The sequence below is a fragment of the Sceloporus undulatus genome, chromosome 2 (genome assembly GCF_019175285.1).
Source record: "Sceloporus undulatus isolate JIND9_A2432 ecotype Alabama chromosome 2, SceUnd_v1.1, whole genome shotgun sequence".
Lineage (NCBI taxonomy): Eukaryota > Metazoa > Chordata > Lepidosauria > Squamata > Phrynosomatidae > Sceloporus > Sceloporus undulatus.
Genome location: NC_056523.1, coordinates 85,542,580 through 85,561,923, shown reverse-complemented (window position 1 = coordinate 85,561,923; position 19,344 = coordinate 85,542,580). Strand labels below are relative to the sequence as shown.

The window sequence follows — 19,344 nt, the reverse complement described above, 5'->3', positions numbered from 1 at the left end:
CTTTCTTTCTTTCTTTCTTTCTTTCTTTCTTTCTTTCTTTCTTTCTTTCTTCCCTCTTCTTGTATATATTCATTAAATTAAGTTAAAATTCAAATTACTCAAGCCCTGTACAGACCGGCAAAAAGCGCTGGCCTGTGGGTGGAGTCAGGGCAGAGTGTCCCCACCCTCGATGCCCTTACGCCACTGCCAGGGTGCCATTTTGCCATGTGCCAGTCCACACAGTGCATGCCATGATGACGCACCTCTGGGGCTGCATCCAAACAGTGCAGCACCAAAGAGGCATCATCATGCCACATGCGGTGGGGATGGTGCCTTCTTTTTGTGCTCTACGGAGGCGGGATTGGTGCCGCAGCATGTGTCCCACTGTCCCTTTGGCCCAATCTCTACAGCCCCTTCATGATCTTTCGGTTCTTCTCTCACATCACTTTCCCTAGAATAAGCTAAAGCAATCTATATGAATAGCTAATACATTTAAGAAAAAGTACAGGTTTAAATTATGTGGCGCTACATCAGCGTCACTGTGGTTTCACCAGTGTCAGAAACTTTTATAATTTAATGGGAAATAAAATAGGAGAAGGCACTAAGAGGAGTTGTGGTTCATTTTGCTATGTACTGAGTGAGTTATCTGTTTTTGTGTGTATTTGTTTGCAACCCAAACCCCACCCCACATTCTGCTGGGTAGCTTCCTGACTAGTTAAGAAACAGACTGTATTGTATTGACATATCTGCTGCACCTTTCAAATACTATTTCCTTCAGCATAAATCACATGCTTTAATGAATTCAGTATTTGAGACAAGCAATACTGCTACATGACCAGGGACATAACATTATTATGATGCCACAGCAGGAGTTCAAAATGAAGAGGTGAAAGAATGGATTAAAAGAGTATGTTTTCAGTTCTATTACAAAAGCACTTCCCAGTTTTTTCCAGTGAAAGAAAAGTCAGTTTTGTATATTGAGAATGGATTAGAATCATGTTTCTGGGCCAACTTTCAGATTAGTCTTTGTTGATACACTCAGTCAGTCTGTGTAAATATTGAACAAAGACACATATTCAGATTAGAGAGTCCCCCTCCAACAGAGGTGGAGAAATGTTCACTGAGAGCCAAACTAGACACAACACCATTCATGCCATTAGAGTTTATGCAGATGGCTTTTCAAAAGTAAATTATGGAAGCCCTGTGCCTTCTATTTATACTGGAAGAAACATTCCCATTTACTTCAAAGGCAGATTTTCCATAAGTACAAAAGCAAACACAGAGGGGAGAGGACTGATCCATGTCAGGTCCACAACAGCATTCCATTTCCGTTTCAAATGCCCATGTATGCAATCTCTTCTTCTAATTTTTAAGCCAGTAGCATGGATATCTCTTTATCTAGTTAGTAAAAAATAAACCAACAAAATGAATAAATAAAACTATAAATGTATATATTACAAATACATTGAAAAAGCGTAATTTCCAGTAAATTCACATAAGCCATACAGTTTTATAACAGTGCAGGTACAGTAGCTGTGAAGAATCTGCTTCAGCCAAAGAGGACTAAACTCTCTGCAGTGACCCATAGTTCCTTTTCAGTAGCTGCTCTTAGACTCTGGAATGACCTGCTGGACGAGATCCGTCAGATTACCACCTTGGAAACCTTTAAGAATGCTATTAAGATGGATCTCTTCCAGCAGGCCTTTCCAGATTAGGCCACTTCCATTTACCTGCCTCCCCCTCCACTTTTTCTCCTCTTTTCTCCATCCTCATTTCCATCCTATCTGGACCCTGCTATAAACTTCCTACAAATCTCCTAACTAGTTTAACTGTTATTTTATACTATTGCTTTAATGTCCTTCTGGTTTAATCTCCTTTTAGTATTGCTGTGTTTTTATACTGGGGGGGGGGGTTAGGGTTTTTTAAAGAATTTTTAACTGTATCTTGTTTTATTGTTGTAATCCGCTTGGATTCTGAGTGATTAAGTGGATTATTATTATTATTATTATTATTATTATTATTATTATTATTATTAATGTCCTTTGGGCATGAATTTTTTCACTGATATACAATTAATGACCATTGGTGTAAGCAAAGGAACATTAGTACAAAGGGCAAATGTTTTTCAGTCTTGCCATCTTCATCAGTAGCCAGTACCAGCGTCATACATGTCTAGGTATCTTCTAATTCTTTCTACAAGTCAGAACCAAACACATTGGTGTAGAATATCTCACCTAATAAGAACAGAAGTTCATAGTAAGAATAGGAAGCTATGGCTGGTGAAAGCAAGAGGCACTTCTGTTTTTATCAGTACTTATCATAGAACCTTAAAGTTGGAAGCGGCCTCACGGGCCTTTGTACCCAGCCCCCTGCTCAATGCAGGATAACCAACTAAAGCAGTTTTAACATTTTTTAAAATGATTATAATAATATTTATTTCTTACCCACCTCTCCCCATGGATGGAGGCAGGTAAGAGATTTTTGAAGCCTTAAAGCAGCTAAAAGCATAAAGCAGTTTTATGAGTATTCCTACATTTTCATTTTGTCCCTTACCGTACACTTGACTATAAGTCAGCCTCATGTATAAGTTGAGGGCAGGTTTGGGGGCCCAAATGATTTTGATATGACCCGTGGATAAGGGTAAAACTTAGGGGCATGTAACATAGGATATAAAGGATGATGCAAAGGAAAATGATGCCAAAGGACTTAGTAAATTCTGTCAGGTATAACTGTGCTCATCCTAAAAGTTGGATGGATGAGAGAGTAGAGGGGATCCATGCTTCTTTTTGGTGCTCCCAGGATGGATTAAAGAGCGATGGCGGAGCATTGCAGTTGTGCAGTGGGATAAGTGGGTTGGGTGTGTGTGATTGGGTGAGTTATGATAGCAAGAGGAATGTCCTTAATATTGGCTTTCCTCCAAGTACTAACTATGTTGCTGTCTAGTAGAGATGTATCACATACTGGTGATGGGGTTGGTGGGGAAGTGGGGTGTAGTGTGAATCTTGATTTTGTTGACAGAGCTCCAATTGAGGTAGTGTGGGGCAAGGGGAGATACAGCGATAGGAGGGTGGAATTACAATATAAGGGAAGACAGGATCGATGCTTAATACCTATCCTGCCTTCCATCCACCCTGTTAACCCAATAGAACTGAGGATCAGTCCAATTGTACCACAGACCCTGTCTATGCGCCTGTGCAATGCCAGGTCAATCAAGAATAAGACCCACATCATTTACGATCTTTTGGAGGATAAGAACTGTGACCTGGCTTGCATCACTGAGACCTGGCTGGGGGCTGAGAGTACTGCTGTGTGGGCACAAGCTCTCCCAGCCAGGTATACTGTTAAGGAGCAGTCCAGACTACGTGAGCGGGGGGGAGGTGTTGCCTTAGTCCATAAAAATACTCTCACCCTAACCAGGAACCCCATCTGGAAGACAAACTTCAAGTGTATTTACTTGACCCTGAAGGCGAGGTACAGTCTGGGGATTCTGTTGGTCTATCGCCCACCCCGTGCGCTAACAGACTCCCTAGCTGAGCTGACACAGCTGGTCTCGGAACTGGTGTTGGAGTCTCCCAGACTTCTTGTTCTGGGGGACCTCAACATCCCTTTCGAGGCCAGCTCACAAGATCTGACAGGTGCGGCTTGGGAGTTCATGGCTTCCATGATGGCCATGGGCTTGTCCCAACTAGTCTCGGGACCAACGCATTGTGCAGGTAATACACTCGATGTCGTCTTCAGTACGGATTGGGATAATCCGTGGGCAGAGGTCTGTAGTACCTCTGCCCTATCATGGATGGATCATTTCCTGGTTGAGGTCCGACTTAAGGCAACTACCCAAATCCCCCCTGGGGTGGAGGACCTATTAGAATGGTCCACCCTCGAAGGCTGATGGAACCCAAAAGGTTCCAAAAAGCCTTAGAGGGGTTTATGGTTGGATCTGACGGCGACTCTGTTGATGCCCTGACTAACATCTGGGATAATGATCTCTCCAGGGCTTTACACAGTATCGCTCCTAAGCATCCTTTCCGGCCTGCTTCGAACAAGAAACCCTGGTACATGGAAGATCTCAGGGAAATGAAGCAGTCCGCGCAACAACTAGAGCGCAGCTGGCGGAGACACCAGCGCTTTTCCAACAAGACACTCCATCAAGCTCTTTTGAAGTCTTATGGAGTGGCAATAGGTGCAGCAGAAAATTCTTTCTATGCTGCACGTATTGCATCTGCGGAGTCGCGTCCGGCAGAGCTGTTCAAGGTGGTCAGGAAGCTAACTCAGCTTTCCCCCGCCCTGAACCCTATTTTAGAACCAACTAATGACTTTAACAACTTCTTCGCAGATAAAATCTCTCGGATAAGGGCTGATCGCGACGCTGGCATTTCTTCAGAGATAATAGAAGAGGTGTCCAGAGCTTCCGTGGACTCCATTAAACTGGATCATTTTGTGTTTGTACATACCGATGAAATGGACAAGCTTCTTGGAAGTGTTAGGAGGATGACGTGCTCTCTCGACCCCTGTCCTTTTTAGCTGACCGCCCAGGGTGGTGATGCGGTAACATCTTTATTGTGTCATATAATTAATGCATCATTCAGGGAGGGAAAATTTCCATCTAGTTTGAAATTAGCAACAGTCAGACCGTTGCTCAAAAAAACCTCCCTGGACCCCCTGTTAAGAAATAACTATAGGCTAGTCTCACTATTGCCATTTTTAGGTAAGGTGATTGAGAGAGCAGTTGCCTTCCAACTCTAAGCTGTCTTGGATGAAACCGATTATCTGGACCCATTTCAAAGTGGCTTCAGAGCAGGTTACGGAGTTGAGACTGCCATGGTCACCTTAGTCAATGATCTCCATCTGGGCATCAACAGGGGAAGTGTGACCTTGTTGGTGCTCTTGGACATCTCAGCGGCTTTCGATACCATTGACCACGGTATCCTTCTGGAACGCCTGAGGGAGTTGGGTATCAGGGGCACTGTGCTCCAGTGGTTCCGTTCCTACCTCTCAGGCAGATTCCAGATGGTGCAGCTGGGGGACACTTGCCCCTCAGGGAGCTACCTATTTTGTCCCCCACTTTGTTTAACATTTACATGAAACCGCTGGGAGAGATCATCCGGAGACACAGGGCACGGTGTTATCAATATGCTGATGACACCCAAATATGCTTCTCTGTGTCCCCAACTGATGCAGTGACTAAGGATGGCATCTCTCCTCTGAATGCCTGCCTGGAGTCGGTAATGGGCTGGATGAGGGAAAACAAACTCAGTTTGAATCCAGAGAGAACGGAAGTACTGGTGATAGGCTCCCCTGGCCCAGGGAAGGAAATTTGTCCACCTGTCCTGAATGGGGTCACACTTCCCCTGAAGGACGAAGTTCGCAGTTTAGGAGTACTTCTGGACTCGTCCCTGCAATTGACATCCCAAGTGGATGCGACGGTCAGAAGTGCTTGCTATCAACTTCAGTTGATACGCCAACTGCGACCCTACCTGGGCCAAAGGGACCTTGAATCGGTGGTACATGCTCTGGTAACCTTTCGTCTAGATTTCTGTAATGTGCTCTACATGGGACTACCCTTGTATCAAGCCTGGAAGCTTCAGTTAGTACAAAAGATGGTGGCCAGATTGGTCACTGGTGCTTCCAGGTTTGACCATATAACACCTATTCTGAAAGATCTGTACTGGCTGCCTATTCGCTTCCAAGCGCAATACAAGGTGTTGGTTATTACCTATAAAGCCCTACATGGCTTGGGCCCGAGTTACTTGAGGGACCGCATCTCCCCATATAATCCGCCCCGCACACTCAGAACAACCGGGAAGAACTTGCTGAAAATTCCACCTTCTAAATATGTTATTACTTCCCAGATGGCCTTCTCAGTAGCGGCCCCACAAATCTGGAACAGTCTTCCCGATGAGCTCCGTCTTATCACCCCCCTGGAAACATTTAAAAAGAGGCTTAAATCCTTCCTCTTCTGTCAAGCCTTCCCCCCTGGAAAATGAAGTCGTGTACTATGATCCCATTGACTCTCTACCTCACCCTATTGATTGATTGAATGATTGTTTTTAGATTTGTATATTGTATTTAGTGCTCTTGGTTTTATCTATTTTATGATATGTTTTGTAATTGGTTTTCAACTCTATGTAAACCGCTTTGATCTTTTGGAAAAGCGGTATATAAATAAAATTTATTTATTATTATTATTGTTATTAAACTCTCACTTTTTACCACTCTATTCAGAGAAAGGGGATGGCTCCATATGTGTGTATATATGAGTTAAAGTACAGTACTTATGTTGACTCATGGATAAGTTGACCCAGGTTTTTAAGTCAATTTTTGACTAAAACCTCTAGGCTTATACATGAGTATATACAGTATGTGTCTAGCATGGCCCAAAGATAGCTCCTTTGTCAAAGAGAAAGATTTTCTGTTGTCAATAAGAGAATGATTAGGGTACAGGAACAATATTAGGGGTGTGTGGGAGATGCAGACCTCATAGGGGTTGAACCAGTGGGGTGCTCACCTCTGTCAATCCCAAGATCCCCCAGCAATCCCCTTCCACCAGCCAAGGCACTACTGCCATCCATTGGCTATGGCCACTGTGGAGTAGGGTGCTTCTAATGCCGCAGTGAGCCTTGGTGACGCAGTGGTTAAATGCCTGTACTGCAACCACTCACTCACAAACCACAAGGTTGTGAGTTCAATACCAGCCACGGGCTCAGGGTCGACTCAGCCTAGCATCCTTCTGATGTTGCCTAAATGAGTACGCAGCTTGTTGGGGATAACTAACCCGCTTAGGGAGTGCTTAAGTGCACTGATCAGTGGTATAGAAATATACTTGCTATTATTATTGCTATTGCTGCTCTCACCCAGCATCTCTTTCTGGCTCTGGAAGGTCTACTGGTTGAATTGAGAAAAAGGCTTTCAGGTGATAGCAGCACCCCACTCCAATCAGTGGCTACTTATGAAAAGGGGTTGCCTTCCAGTTCTGGTGGATCTGTTGGCCAGGCAGGAAAGCAATTTGCCTCCCTTTCTTGTTCATCCAGCAGTCTTGTCAGATCCAGAAAAGGCTCCAGGGTGGCAGCAGCACCCCACCCCCACCATGGTAGAAGTGGCCGGGCTGGCAGATGGGGGCAGCTAGGGTGTGTGGCAGCAACCTGGTGGTGACAGCATGGGCTAATTCACTGAGGTAACACTAATCCTAATGACACCACTCACAGAAAAGATATTTATTTGCTCACTTGTGCATTTATGATTTATTCCTCCTCTGAGTCCACAGATTATTATGCTTCTGTATCCCTCATCAGGTGACACACATTCCTCCACATGATTCACCATACTTTCAAGAAGATGCAGCTTTGGTTGAGGTATCCCCCAAAATGTATAATTCAAAACTAACTTTCCCTGCCTACATAACTCTTCTAATGTTTTATACTGCAGTTCCCATCAGTCTCAACCAGCCACGATTATTAGTGATCCAAAAACTGGAGGGGCCAGGTTGAGATAGGCTGATTTAGAGGCCTTCATTTATATGAGACACTAGTCTTAAGAAAACAGTAATTTGAGAATGTAATGTAAGGTCATATTGGAACTGATAGGGCAGACAGAGGAAAACATGAGATTTGTTTTATCTTAACAGTTTATTTGAAAGACAATATCTCGTGACAGTTCTGAGATTGTTGTGCCTGGAGCCACTACAATACCTGCTGTCATCTGAACTGATAATTGCCAAGAGTCATTGTACTTCCAGATCTAAAAATATGGTTTATCATTTATTTCATTCATATCCTCGTTTACTCCCAATAGAGAACCAAATGTAGCTTACAGTAGAAGTTAAAAACAAAATACAACTAAGACAGTGTATAATGCAAGAGTTTTTAAAAATTAAAAAATAGTTAATATATTAATTCATTAATTGAAAAAATAATGTGAAATTACTTGAAACATTATGTTAAAACTATTTTAAAACATAGATATCAGGACTGTTTTAAATATCCCTTTTGGGAGCAAAGTTCTGAAGTGTGTGGTAGTCTCCCAGCTGCAAAGAAATATATATATATATTTATTATGTTATATTATGTTATATTATATTATGTTATGATTATGTATGTATGTATGTATGTATTTGAGACAGCTGGACATGGTGCAAAAATGTCCCCTGCCCTTGCCATCAGCCTTTCACTTTCCCAGAATTCTTTTGGGCCCTTTGTGCTTGCTGCTCACTTTAACTGTTCCATCTCACCTGGTGGATCTTAAATCAATCTGAGATTACAACTGGGGGTTGTGTTGTATATCTCATTCTTTTTATCTATACTATAGTCCAAAAACATTCTTATTTCAACAGAAAAGTTTTACAAAAATTAGGGATTATGCCATGAATTATTATTCTGGATTTAATCAATAAATGTGCTAAATGTTCAGAATCACCAATTTTCAGTTAATTGCTCTTAATTTTCATCTTATTTTTAAACAAACTATTATTCTTTCTTACCCTTTTTATTGCAAATTAGCATCAACTCTCTAATGCTGCTGTTCTTCATATCAGTCCAGTCAGCATTTCATTTCGTGTAGGAGGAAGAATTAGTGAAATTCTATAGTGTGTTTGCAAACACTCAGATGTTGCTGAGGTGTAACAAAGAAGTGTTAAAGTTTACTATAGGTGACAATGATGTGTCAACAACAATATAAGGAGTGGTGGTTTTTGTTTTGTTTTGTTTTTGCTTCATTTAAGGAAATAGAAAGGCAATAGTAAATATTGCAGAGGCCAAAATCCTATAAACCTATATCAAATAAACTATGGCATAATGTTGGGGCATAATATTGACAACATGCCCTTGCTTGAGCCCAGTGTGATAATCCATGATTATATGAGCCTGTTTGATCAAACATTAGTCATATCTAGCACAGACCCATTAAAATAAGTGGGGTACACAATGTGATAACAGGCATCTTGAAAAGAGAACTCCAAATGGAACTAGAATTTTACATGTTGGGAATTTCTGAAGATAGACTGGAAAAAGAATTTGGAAAAATATTGTTTTATATTGTTTTACTGTACATATGTTCAGAAATGGAAGGGAAGAAATCCCAACATAAAATGAATGATTGGATTATGAAACTTTATTATACAATGAAGATGGACAAATTAACAGCTAATTAGAGATAAAATCATAGAAAAATTTAGTGGGAAATGTAATCTGGTTTTGAAGCTTGTAGAAGGAAAATGAGAAACCATTGCAAATTTGGGAATAAGATTTTGAGATCGATAAAATTGCTCTGGATCCAGAAGATAAAGAGGAGAAAGGGGATTATATCTAGACCATAAGCCATCCAGGAGCCCCATTCATTCTTGCAAGTGTCATTCTCATTGCAGTTTGATGAGAGAAAACCATACCCAGAGTTCCTTCAGCACAGTGCCCTACAAATTTGTTTAAAAGGCTGTGAGTCATAAAAGAAAAGCATCTTTGGGTGCTTTAGCATACGACTACACTGGATGCCAGAGCTGTGCAGTGCCTCTCAGTGAATGATAAATCCTGGTTGTTAGGTTCCTTTTAGCCTTTAATGGAATGAGTTATGGGAAATTAAGTGGGCAGTTGCCTAAGTGCTTGAACAATTTTCTCCTAGCAGACTAATACAGCAATCACTCTTCCATCAGGCAAATTTCGTTCTGGAAAACCACAAGAAGCAAAGATCTGAATATGTAAACGAAAAGACTGAAAGAGAGGGCAGTAATTATAAATGTTTTTAAAAGGCAGTGTGGCTGCTCTGGAGGTGAATATGCCCCCTTGCATCTCTATTATTATTATTTTAAGAGTAGAGTCTCATTTTATGCAAATCTGTAATACAAACTGGAGCTTAGCTCCATCTCCAGCCTCCACACACTGCAGGGAGTAATGGAGTCTGAAAGTCTACTGACCTTTCCAGAAAGGCTTGCTAATTAAAGAAGACAAGCTGTACCAATCACAAAGCTTAAGTGGCTGTGGAAGTTAGAGGATTGTGTGGTTTATAAAAAGAGATCTATCTGTGGTGAAAAAAGGAGCGAGCCTCCTTTTGTAGTAATATATAATATCAAAGCAATTATGCCTAGATAATAAAATCAGAGTCAGTTGTGCTTAAAGTTTGCCTAAAACAATGTTTCTCAATGAATGGAGAAGTGTATGACAAACTCCAAGTGACAGCTGCTGCTATATTTTGTTTCAAGTTGGCTCTCATTTTGTTATCTGAGGCTGAAAATGTTTGCTACTTGCTTATAAGCAGCCTGCAATTTCTGGTTAGATTTAAAGATGCTGATCCACTCAGAATTAATAAGTGAGGTAGGAACCTCTGCACTCTAAAATGCCTTGGGTCACCCCCATATCACACACTGATTCAACTATCAGACCCTATGGAGTGCCTTACTGAAACATGGCTTGGGCCCAGGATACCTGAAGGACCGCCTCTCTCCATACATTCCGCCCCGCACCCTCAGAACTTCTGGGCAGCAACTACTGAGGGTCCCAGGGGCTAGACTAGCCTCCACAACGAGAGGTCGTATTCCATCGTCGCCCCGGCCCTCTGGAATACGCTGCCCATAGAGCTCCGCTCGGCCACCTCCCTGGCCCAGTTTAGAAGGGAGTTAAAAACCTTCTTATTTCGATCAGCATTCCCCGAATTAAGTTCCAGCTAGCCTTCCCCCCTTCGACGGCAATAGTAGCTGGCTGATAGGGTTTTAGTTTGGATTTTAATATGGTTGTGTTGTATTTTTATTATGTATTATAATGTATTTGTATTGTTATTATTAACATGTTGTTCACCGCCCTGATCGTTGGAAGGGCGGTATACAAATAAAATTTTTATTATTTATTTATTAACATCTAGCCCAAAGCTTAGTTTCAATGCACAGCATTTTGAAGAGGTCCATCCATTGGGAATGTTTTTGCATAAAAACCTAAAAACTAGCTACACTACACAATTATAGTGATATTATTCCACTTTAACTACCATGGTTCCCATCCTATGGATTCCTGGGATTTGCAGTTTAGGAAGGGGCATTTAGAATTTTCAGCCAGAGCAGTCTAGCATCTAACCATACTACAAAACCCAGGATTCCATTGGATGCAACCATGTAGTGATAGTGACATTTCAGTGGTATAATTATGCAATATGAAAGGGACTTAAGTTTTGTCCCACTCCAAAGCAAGCATCCATGCCACCAGCATACTGTGACTGATGTGGGCACATAGCATTGCATTAAGCAACCTCTCAAACCAGTAATCCTAGGCACACCTCTGCTTTACATTCAATGTACCTGCAAATAATAAAATTTGGTTTGAACTCCGATGCACAGAGGGCAGACTGTGCTTTATGATATATCAGTGCCTCTGATGTAGAACACTCTCCAATATGGCTGTATAGGAAGGATGGAAGTCATGCAGCTCTTCAGATGTTGGACTGCAACTCCCAGCCCCAAGAAACATAACCAGTGCTGAGGCATGCTGAGTGCCTGGAGCGATCTGGAGGGCTACATAGTTCCCACCCTTGCTATAATTTCTGCTGGCCCTGGACTTATTTCAGTAAGAATGGCACAGGCCCCACTAGTGTTGCTTGACAGTGTTTTGTAGTTTGGCTAAAATTCTGCTTTTGTACCTTTTGCTAGGACACAGTATGCTTGTGGCATCAGTGTAGAGTTTGGAGTAGCCAGAGGCTTATAGTGAGAGCCAGTGGTATTGGTGTCCTAGTTATTCATTCCAACTGTGTCTGTATCTTCATATCAAATAATAACGACAAATTTCAAATTCTTCAATAGCATTTTTTTTTGCTCCTTTATATCAAATGGTCACCACAAACTGCCTATACTCAAGCCTTGTGAACTAAAACAGCATTATTTTCTGCTAAGTTTGCATCTCAAAAATAAATGCCAATGGCATGAAATCAGGTCAAGTAGTGTCAATGAAAGGTTAAATATGGTTTTCAGACTCTGAACATAACACTTGCATCTGAAAAAAATGGTGCTTAGCTTGTTTTCTGTGCAGACATAATAACACAATAAATGTAAGATTTATTCTTATGTATAAAAATATTTTGTATATAACTTTAAGAATCACTTAGGTCCTGTCTGCATTGGCCCAGATACTCCCAGGGGCAGCATGATCCCGGAGCTAAACACACCTCCCCCTGTTACCTCAGGCTTTGGTTTAGGGGTCATTTTGTGTCTCTTGCAGAACCCTGCTTGAACATCTGGCAATTTATATGTGGTAAGAGTCTTCGTTGTTGAATTTTAAGTATCACCTTGCTTGCATGAGAAATTAATGCAATAGTTCTGTGACTGCCGCAGTTGCTGGTGTCTCCTTTCTTGAGGATTGGAATACAGTATATACTGAGTGTTTCCATTCTGTGGGCCATTGTTTTCTTTTCCAAATTTATTGACACATTTTGGTGTAGCTTGGAGTAGCTCTATTGGCATGCCACCAGTTCCAGGTGATTTATTTCTCTCAAGTGGAATTTTGTAATTGTACTGGCCAAATGGCTGTAATAAAGTTTATTATTATTATTATTTCTCTCAAGTGCAATTAGTGCAGCCCTCACTTCACTTTTTAAAACCTGAAGTTCATCCTCATAGGGTTCTTCTTTAAATGAATCTGCCGTGAATTTGTTCCTTTTATATAGTGCTTCTGTGCATTGTTTCAATTGGGTTTTTTTATAGAGTTGTTTCTTGGGTTGCTTGAAGAATGTATTTGCAGCAGGCAGGCAGGCTCCTGGCTGAGGGTGGGGTGGGGGCCGGTCAGCTGGAGCCCAATTCCTTCACTCTGAAGGGAGTGCAGCAGGGAAAAAGAGAGAGACAGGCCAGCCTCCCTCTGCTGCCTCTTCTTCCTCAACTACTACAAGTTCTTCATTTCCTTCTTCTTCTTGAGAAGGAGGAAGAAGGGAAGGGAAGGGGGGCTGGGCAGAGCAGAGGCAGTGTGTGCCTATGAGGAACGACGGGAGTGCGCCTGCCTCCTGCCTCCATGGCTCTCGCTGGTTCGTGTGTGTGTGTGTGTGTGTGTGTGGTGTGGTGTGTGTGTTTTATGACTTCAATGTTGTGTGTGCGTGTACATACATAGTTAATGTAAATCCTATTGGAGAGGCGGGATAGAAATAATATTTTTATTATTATTATTATTATTGAATTGAGTATTGATGTACAGAAAAAGTTTTCTCTCAAAGTAAATAGACTGCAGTGTGTGAGCACAAGTTACCATTTCTTTCCCATTGCATTTTGCAGTCCTGGCACACAGATAGGGTTGCCATAATTCTCTACTATAAACCAGGACAAAATGTAGGACAAAATTTAGACCAAAATATAGGACAGTTGTAGGATAAAATTTAGCCCAAAATGTAGGACATTTAAGCTCCTCCATTTTTCCTAAATGTCCTACATTTTGAGCTAAATTTTATCCTACAATTGTCCTATATTTTGGTCTAAATTTTGTCCTACATTTTGTCCTGGTTTATAGTAGAGAATTATGGCAACCCTACACACAGAGGGGATCTCCTCAAGGAAAGCCCTCTTTAACTGGAAGGGTTCTCACCTTCCCTTGTTTTCAACAAGATTTGTTTATTCCTCTTGCTTACTTTAAGAAACCATTTAGAGTTACAGAGCAACTGTAGGTTCAGTTGCAAAAAGAGATGCTAAAACAGTTTGCTTTGGCATTTCCTGACCTTGTTTAAAATGAGAAGAGACTATCCCTCCTAATTGTCCCTGCTGCTGAATTAATTGGATATAAACTACTTTTGCACTTTGAACTCAGTTTACAGCAACTGAAGAAAGTTGATGGCAAATGGTGAAATTGGGAGGAAGAGAAACTGGAACATTTTAAAAGCAGCTGAGAAAGCAGAAAGGTAGAAGATTAATTGAGGATGTCCCAGCTGAACTGGGATAGTTGCAGGGTATGATACCTCTTCATCCATGCCTTCAAAAGTTTACCACCTAGAGCAAATCCCAGTGACCATATGGTGCACATGTTTTTTGCTATGTTATCCAGTTATGGTCCTGTTAGAGAAAGAAGTTTATGGAAATGTATAAGCAGATTTTTGAAGTTGAAATTTTATTTAATAGTCAAAGAGAAGCCACACACACCCCTAAAAAAAACCAGGATGAAACAATGATGTGGACATGGGCATCCACATCCTGTGAAGGTTTGTGAGAGCAGGGTACATCGACTCATGGAAAGTGAAGTGCCCATCTCACTCATTTTCTCTTGTGCTCTTATTGTAGGGCAACCCTCTGTACTTCCAGTCTGCTCGGAATGTTACAGTGAACATTCTCAATGAGGAGAGTAAAGTTCTTACACGTCTGGTAACAGGTAAGGTGAAGGAAACGCTGGAGGAAGGGATAAAAAAGAGACAAGAAGCACTCTGGTGGGGCATTGTGCAATCATTAGCCCATGGGATAATCATTACTGACTGACCTAGTCCAATACAAGCCATGACCCAGCTTGCCCTTGCAGGAATTACAGTTAAGAATGTTACAAATGAAAGGACATTTATTTTTCATTTGAAAGCAAATCCCAAGTCAAAAGGTCACTTGTACAAGCACAGGTTCAGGAAGACGACTGGCATTTTGATGTTTTACTTGTAACAGACATAAGAACATCCCTGGACACTTTAATCATGCCCATGTCAGCCAACATGGTGCAGATTAATATTCACAGCACAGGAACACTCTTGCCTTTTAAAGATTTGGGGGGGGGGGGGTTAAACTTTTTTTAAATTCCCTTGTGTTGATAAGTACCATTTATGGTCACGAAATGGTGCACTTTATGTTTGACAGGGAAAATGGATGCTTTGGAAAATCCCCAGCAGACGGGTTGCCTTTGAGCACCCGTCTGCTTTCTGCAGCAAGAAGGGCCTGGCACAAAAGCATGAAGGCAGACAGGCAGACTGGCAAGGAGGAGCGGCAGTGCCTGTGGGGTGGCACTGGCAATCCATAAACATGTTGCTCAGTGTGAAATTAGATTGCCTGCCTTGCTTATATAACACCTTGCCTCCAGTCAGCAGGCTAAATAATTAAATAAACAGTTTCAGTCACCAATTATTTTTAGTTGCATGTGTGAAAATTGCCTGGAGGAGAGGAAATAAATTCACCCCCCTGAATTGAATCCCAGATACACACATTCAAAAGAAGCTTGTTTTGCAAGCGGATCATTTGCCATTTACAGGCAGAAAACGTAGACCACTCTAATGGCTGTGTTGCAAAATAGGATTTAGAAGCAGCAGCCGCTATGCACTCACAAAGTTGATGTGGTATGTGTGTAGGAATTGTGCAGCTGGTTAGGCTAGAAAGTCCTATGCTGAGAAGATGCTCCCATGAGATTCGGGTTTTGTCTTTTAACAGTGCTACCGAGTTATCCAGACACAAGAATAATAGGTGGAACTTGTTCATTTAGGAGAGATACAAAATAGATAAGGCCACTAGTATAAGAGCTGCAAGCTTTTCAACTGCACAGAGCTCTTTAACAGAGCTCATTATGAAAGCAGCTATTTAGCTACTTGTACAGAACCTATATAATCATATACAAATGGGTGTTTTTCCTGTCACCATGTCAAAGATTTCTATAATTGTGTGTTGTAGGAAGCAGATAACTGTGTTTATTCTTTTCCCATGGAAAACCATGTATATTTTGTGCTCAGAGAGAGAGAGCAGTAAAATGTTCAAACCTGGAGACAGATATGAGAGCCCAGTGGACTGAGAGGAACTAGATTTGAGAAGAAATCAATCAATGCTTTAAAAATGCTTTGTGTTAAAAAAAAATATTGTGATTGTTTTCAACTATATAGGCAGCTCATTTGTAGAATATAGGTTAAAGCAAAACACATTTGAGTTCTTTTGAATAGAAGGTCTGAATCATCTTTGAATCCTTTTGTAGATGCCTGCACAGCTCAGTGACAGCTTAAGTAAAACTTAACTCTGAAGAAAAACATTGGCTAGAATCCTGTCAGTTACTCTGACTAGAGTGAGCCCATTCTATCAATTGTTGAATGTTGAATCAGCACATAGGTAAATCCAGTTGTTTTAGTGGTACTATGCTAGTCGGGACTAACAATAGATTTAGGTCATTGTAGCTCAGGCATTAATCAGAATGCAGTCTGTAGAATTTTTCTGAAATGATACTAGTCAGAAATAGACTAAAATACTGCCATCTGTCATGAGTAATAATAAATTTGGTGTTGTGTGCCTTCAAGTCATTTTCAAGTTATGGCAACCCCAAGGTGAACTTATCATGAGGTTTTCTTGCCAAGATTTGTTCAGAAAGAGTTTGCCATTGCCATCTTCCCACCCTATGAGGCTAAGAGATTGTGACTTGTTCAAGGTCACCCAGTAGATTTCCATGGCTGAATGAGGATTCAAACCCTGGTCTCCAAAACCATTATCCAGTACTCAAACCACTACACAAAATTGACTCTACAATAGTTCACAAGCAAATTCTATATACTATATTAACAGTATTAATTATTGGTAATAACATTGCTTATAGAATTTGCCTGTGAATTGCTAAACTATTTCCTTTCCCTAATCTTTGCCTCTAATTATGAGAACAATCCACCCATGTTGTATTCTTCAGTTCTCTGCAAATAAAAGCAAGCTACTTTCTCTTATTACAAATAATCACAATAGTCAACCTCTGTGTGATGTAGATCTGCATGGAATGTTTTGAAGTGGAGGTTGGCAAAGTTAAGCCTTCTGCCAAGTAATGGAAGAGACATCTGTTTGTGCTGCTGAGCTACAAATTTCCATAACTGTTACAATGTGAGCTGTTAACATATGTTAAACTTTGAGGTGAAGAAGCTATTGTCTAAATAGCCCAAAAGAAAAGCATTGGGAAGTATACATCAAAGAAGATGTCACAGTTTTGCTCCTTCCAACACCATAAGTCCCCTGTGAGATAGGACCAAACACCTATCTAATCTGGGGTTTTTTTCCGCAAGGCCGTTCCTGAATAAAAGTGTCCAGCCACAGAATGATCGCCCTTCACATCATGTATTAGCCCACCGCTCTGTCCTCATTATATTTTTATTGTGTTATTAATAGATATTTTAATTTCCAATTATAATTGTATCACGTTTAATCCTGTTTGGGGGGGGGGGATTTGGGTCATAATGTTGAATGTGGATATTTTAATGTGTTGTGAGCCGCTTTGATTGTCTCATCACAGAAAAATGGATAAAAATAAAAGTTTTATTTATTATTGTTTATTTATTATTATTATTTTCTTGTCAAAGTGGGTAGCCAGATATTTGTGGGAACCCCACCAGCAAATGCAACTGCACCCTCCTGCTTATGTATTCCAGCAGCTGGTATTCAGGGGCAGAAATCCACACCTAAAGCATTATTGAGAGTTGACCATCCAATTTCTATATAAAACCTCCAGCGCAAAGGCTATCATGCAGTTCCATCATTGTACATGGAAGTAACACCACCACCACCAGCAACAACAACTTTATGTAGAAGAAAAAGACAGGTTTTATCTAGACTTGGAAATTCTTAAAATATACTGAACGTTGTGGAGAGAGTGTTTTTTCCTCATACAGCTTTGTCCAGAGGTTGTTTTGCTCTCAAATTAAACTACTTTTTAAAATAAATAAATAAATAAAGCAAGCTGTAGTAAGTGCTTCAGGTGTTGCATTGGGACTTAGGAGATCCAGGTTAATAGAAGCATACAGTTGGAAGAGATCCCAAAGACCATCCAGTTCAGTACCCTGCCATGTAGGAATACAGAATCAAAAAACTCCCCATGGATGACCATACAGCCTCTGTTTAAAAACCTCTAAAGAAGGAAACTCCTTCACACTCTAATGCAGCATATTCCACTGTCAAAAGGCTCTTACTGTCAGGATGTTCTTTTTAGTGTTTGGGTGGAATCTCCATTGCTCCATGTCCTAATCACTAGAGTAGCAGAAAACAAGCTTGCTCCTTCTTGACAATCTTTAAACTTTTAAACATGGCTATCATGCCACCCTTTAATCTTCAGGCTAAACATAGCAGCTCCCTAAGCTGTGCCTCATAGGGTGTGGTTTCCAGACCTTTCTCCATTTGGGTTGTCCTTCTCTGGACATATCCTAGTTTGTCCACAACCTTCTTAAACTATGGTGCCCAGATCTGGACACATTAATCCAGGTGAAGTCTGCCCAAAGCAGAATACAGTGGATCCTTGTTATACGCTGGGGTTTGGTTCCAAGATCCCCCGTGTATAACAAAATCCGTGTATGCTCAAGTCCCATTAAGTATAATGACATAGCAAAATGGTGTCCCTAATTAAAAATGGAACATCAAGGTAAATTTATACTTTTTTGGAACATTTTCAAACCGTGTATGCTTAAATCCGTGTATAAAAAATCCATGTATAAGAAGGGCTGACTGTAGAGTGGTACTATTACTTCCCTCATCCTGCACATTATACTCCTATTGATACAGCCTTGAATGACATTGGCCTTTTTAGCTGCCATATCACATTGCAGATTCATGTTCAGCCTGTGGTCCACTAAGGTTCCTAGATCCCTTTTGCATGTTCCGCTATCAAGCCAGGTGCCATCCATCCTATAACTATGCATTCCATTTTTACTGCAGAAGTTTAGGATTTTATATTTCTCCATGTTGAAATTCAATTTGTTAGTCTTAGCCCAACTTTCTAATCTGTTAAAGTCATTTTGAATGCTTCCTTTGATGTCATCTGCAAATTTGGTACATACACCCTCTATTCCATCATCCAAATCATTGTTGAACAGCAATGGGCCTGGAACAGAACCCTGTGGAACCTCACAAGTCACTTCTCTCCAGGATAAAGATGATCCATTGGTGCCACCCTTATTATTATTATTATTATTATTATTATTATTATTATTATTATTATTATTATTATTTATATAGAGCTGTAGATTTACACAGTGCTATACATACAAACAATAAAATAGATAAAGTAAACCTGCCCATGGCGTACAATCTAAGAAATAATAGCATAATACATATAAATAATACATAACAATACAGGAAAGGGTACAATAAAGTAAAGCAGGCAACCAATTAAAAATGTCAGATAACAAATAATCATCACTCAATGCCTGGGAATGCTTCTCTGAACAGGATGGTATTCAACTCAGTTTTGAAACTGGTTAAAGAAGTGATGAGCCATGTCAGTAGGGGAAGGAGATTCCAGGAGTGAGGGGCAGCAAGTGAAAAGGGACAAATTCGGGAAAATCCTAGGCTGAGACAGCAAACCTTCACTACTAGAATGGAAGACACAAGTGGGAAGGTGAGGAGAAAGAAGGTCTGATAGTGAAGAACATTTGCAATTAGGTTAGGCTGCTGTGAGGGCAGTAAGAAATGGTTTTAGGTACCCAAGAGAGGGATGAAGAGTGTCCTTAATTATA

The 19,344-nt window shown here is 40.8% G+C and overlaps 1 protein-coding gene across 7 annotated transcripts in view; it reads left to right on the top strand.

The window, feature by feature from the left end:
• Positions 1–19,344, top strand: part of SGCD (sarcoglycan delta) — a 719,570-nt gene that overhangs the window by 584,972 nt on the left and 115,254 nt on the right. For all 7 annotated transcript variants that reach the window (XM_042451267.1, XM_042451262.1, XM_042451266.1 and 4 more), the window contains one exon: positions 14,195–14,282. In XM_042451267.1, the coding sequence (XP_042307201.1) occupies positions 14,195–14,282 (88 nt within the window). The remainder of the gene's footprint in view (positions 1–14,194; positions 14,283–19,344) is intronic.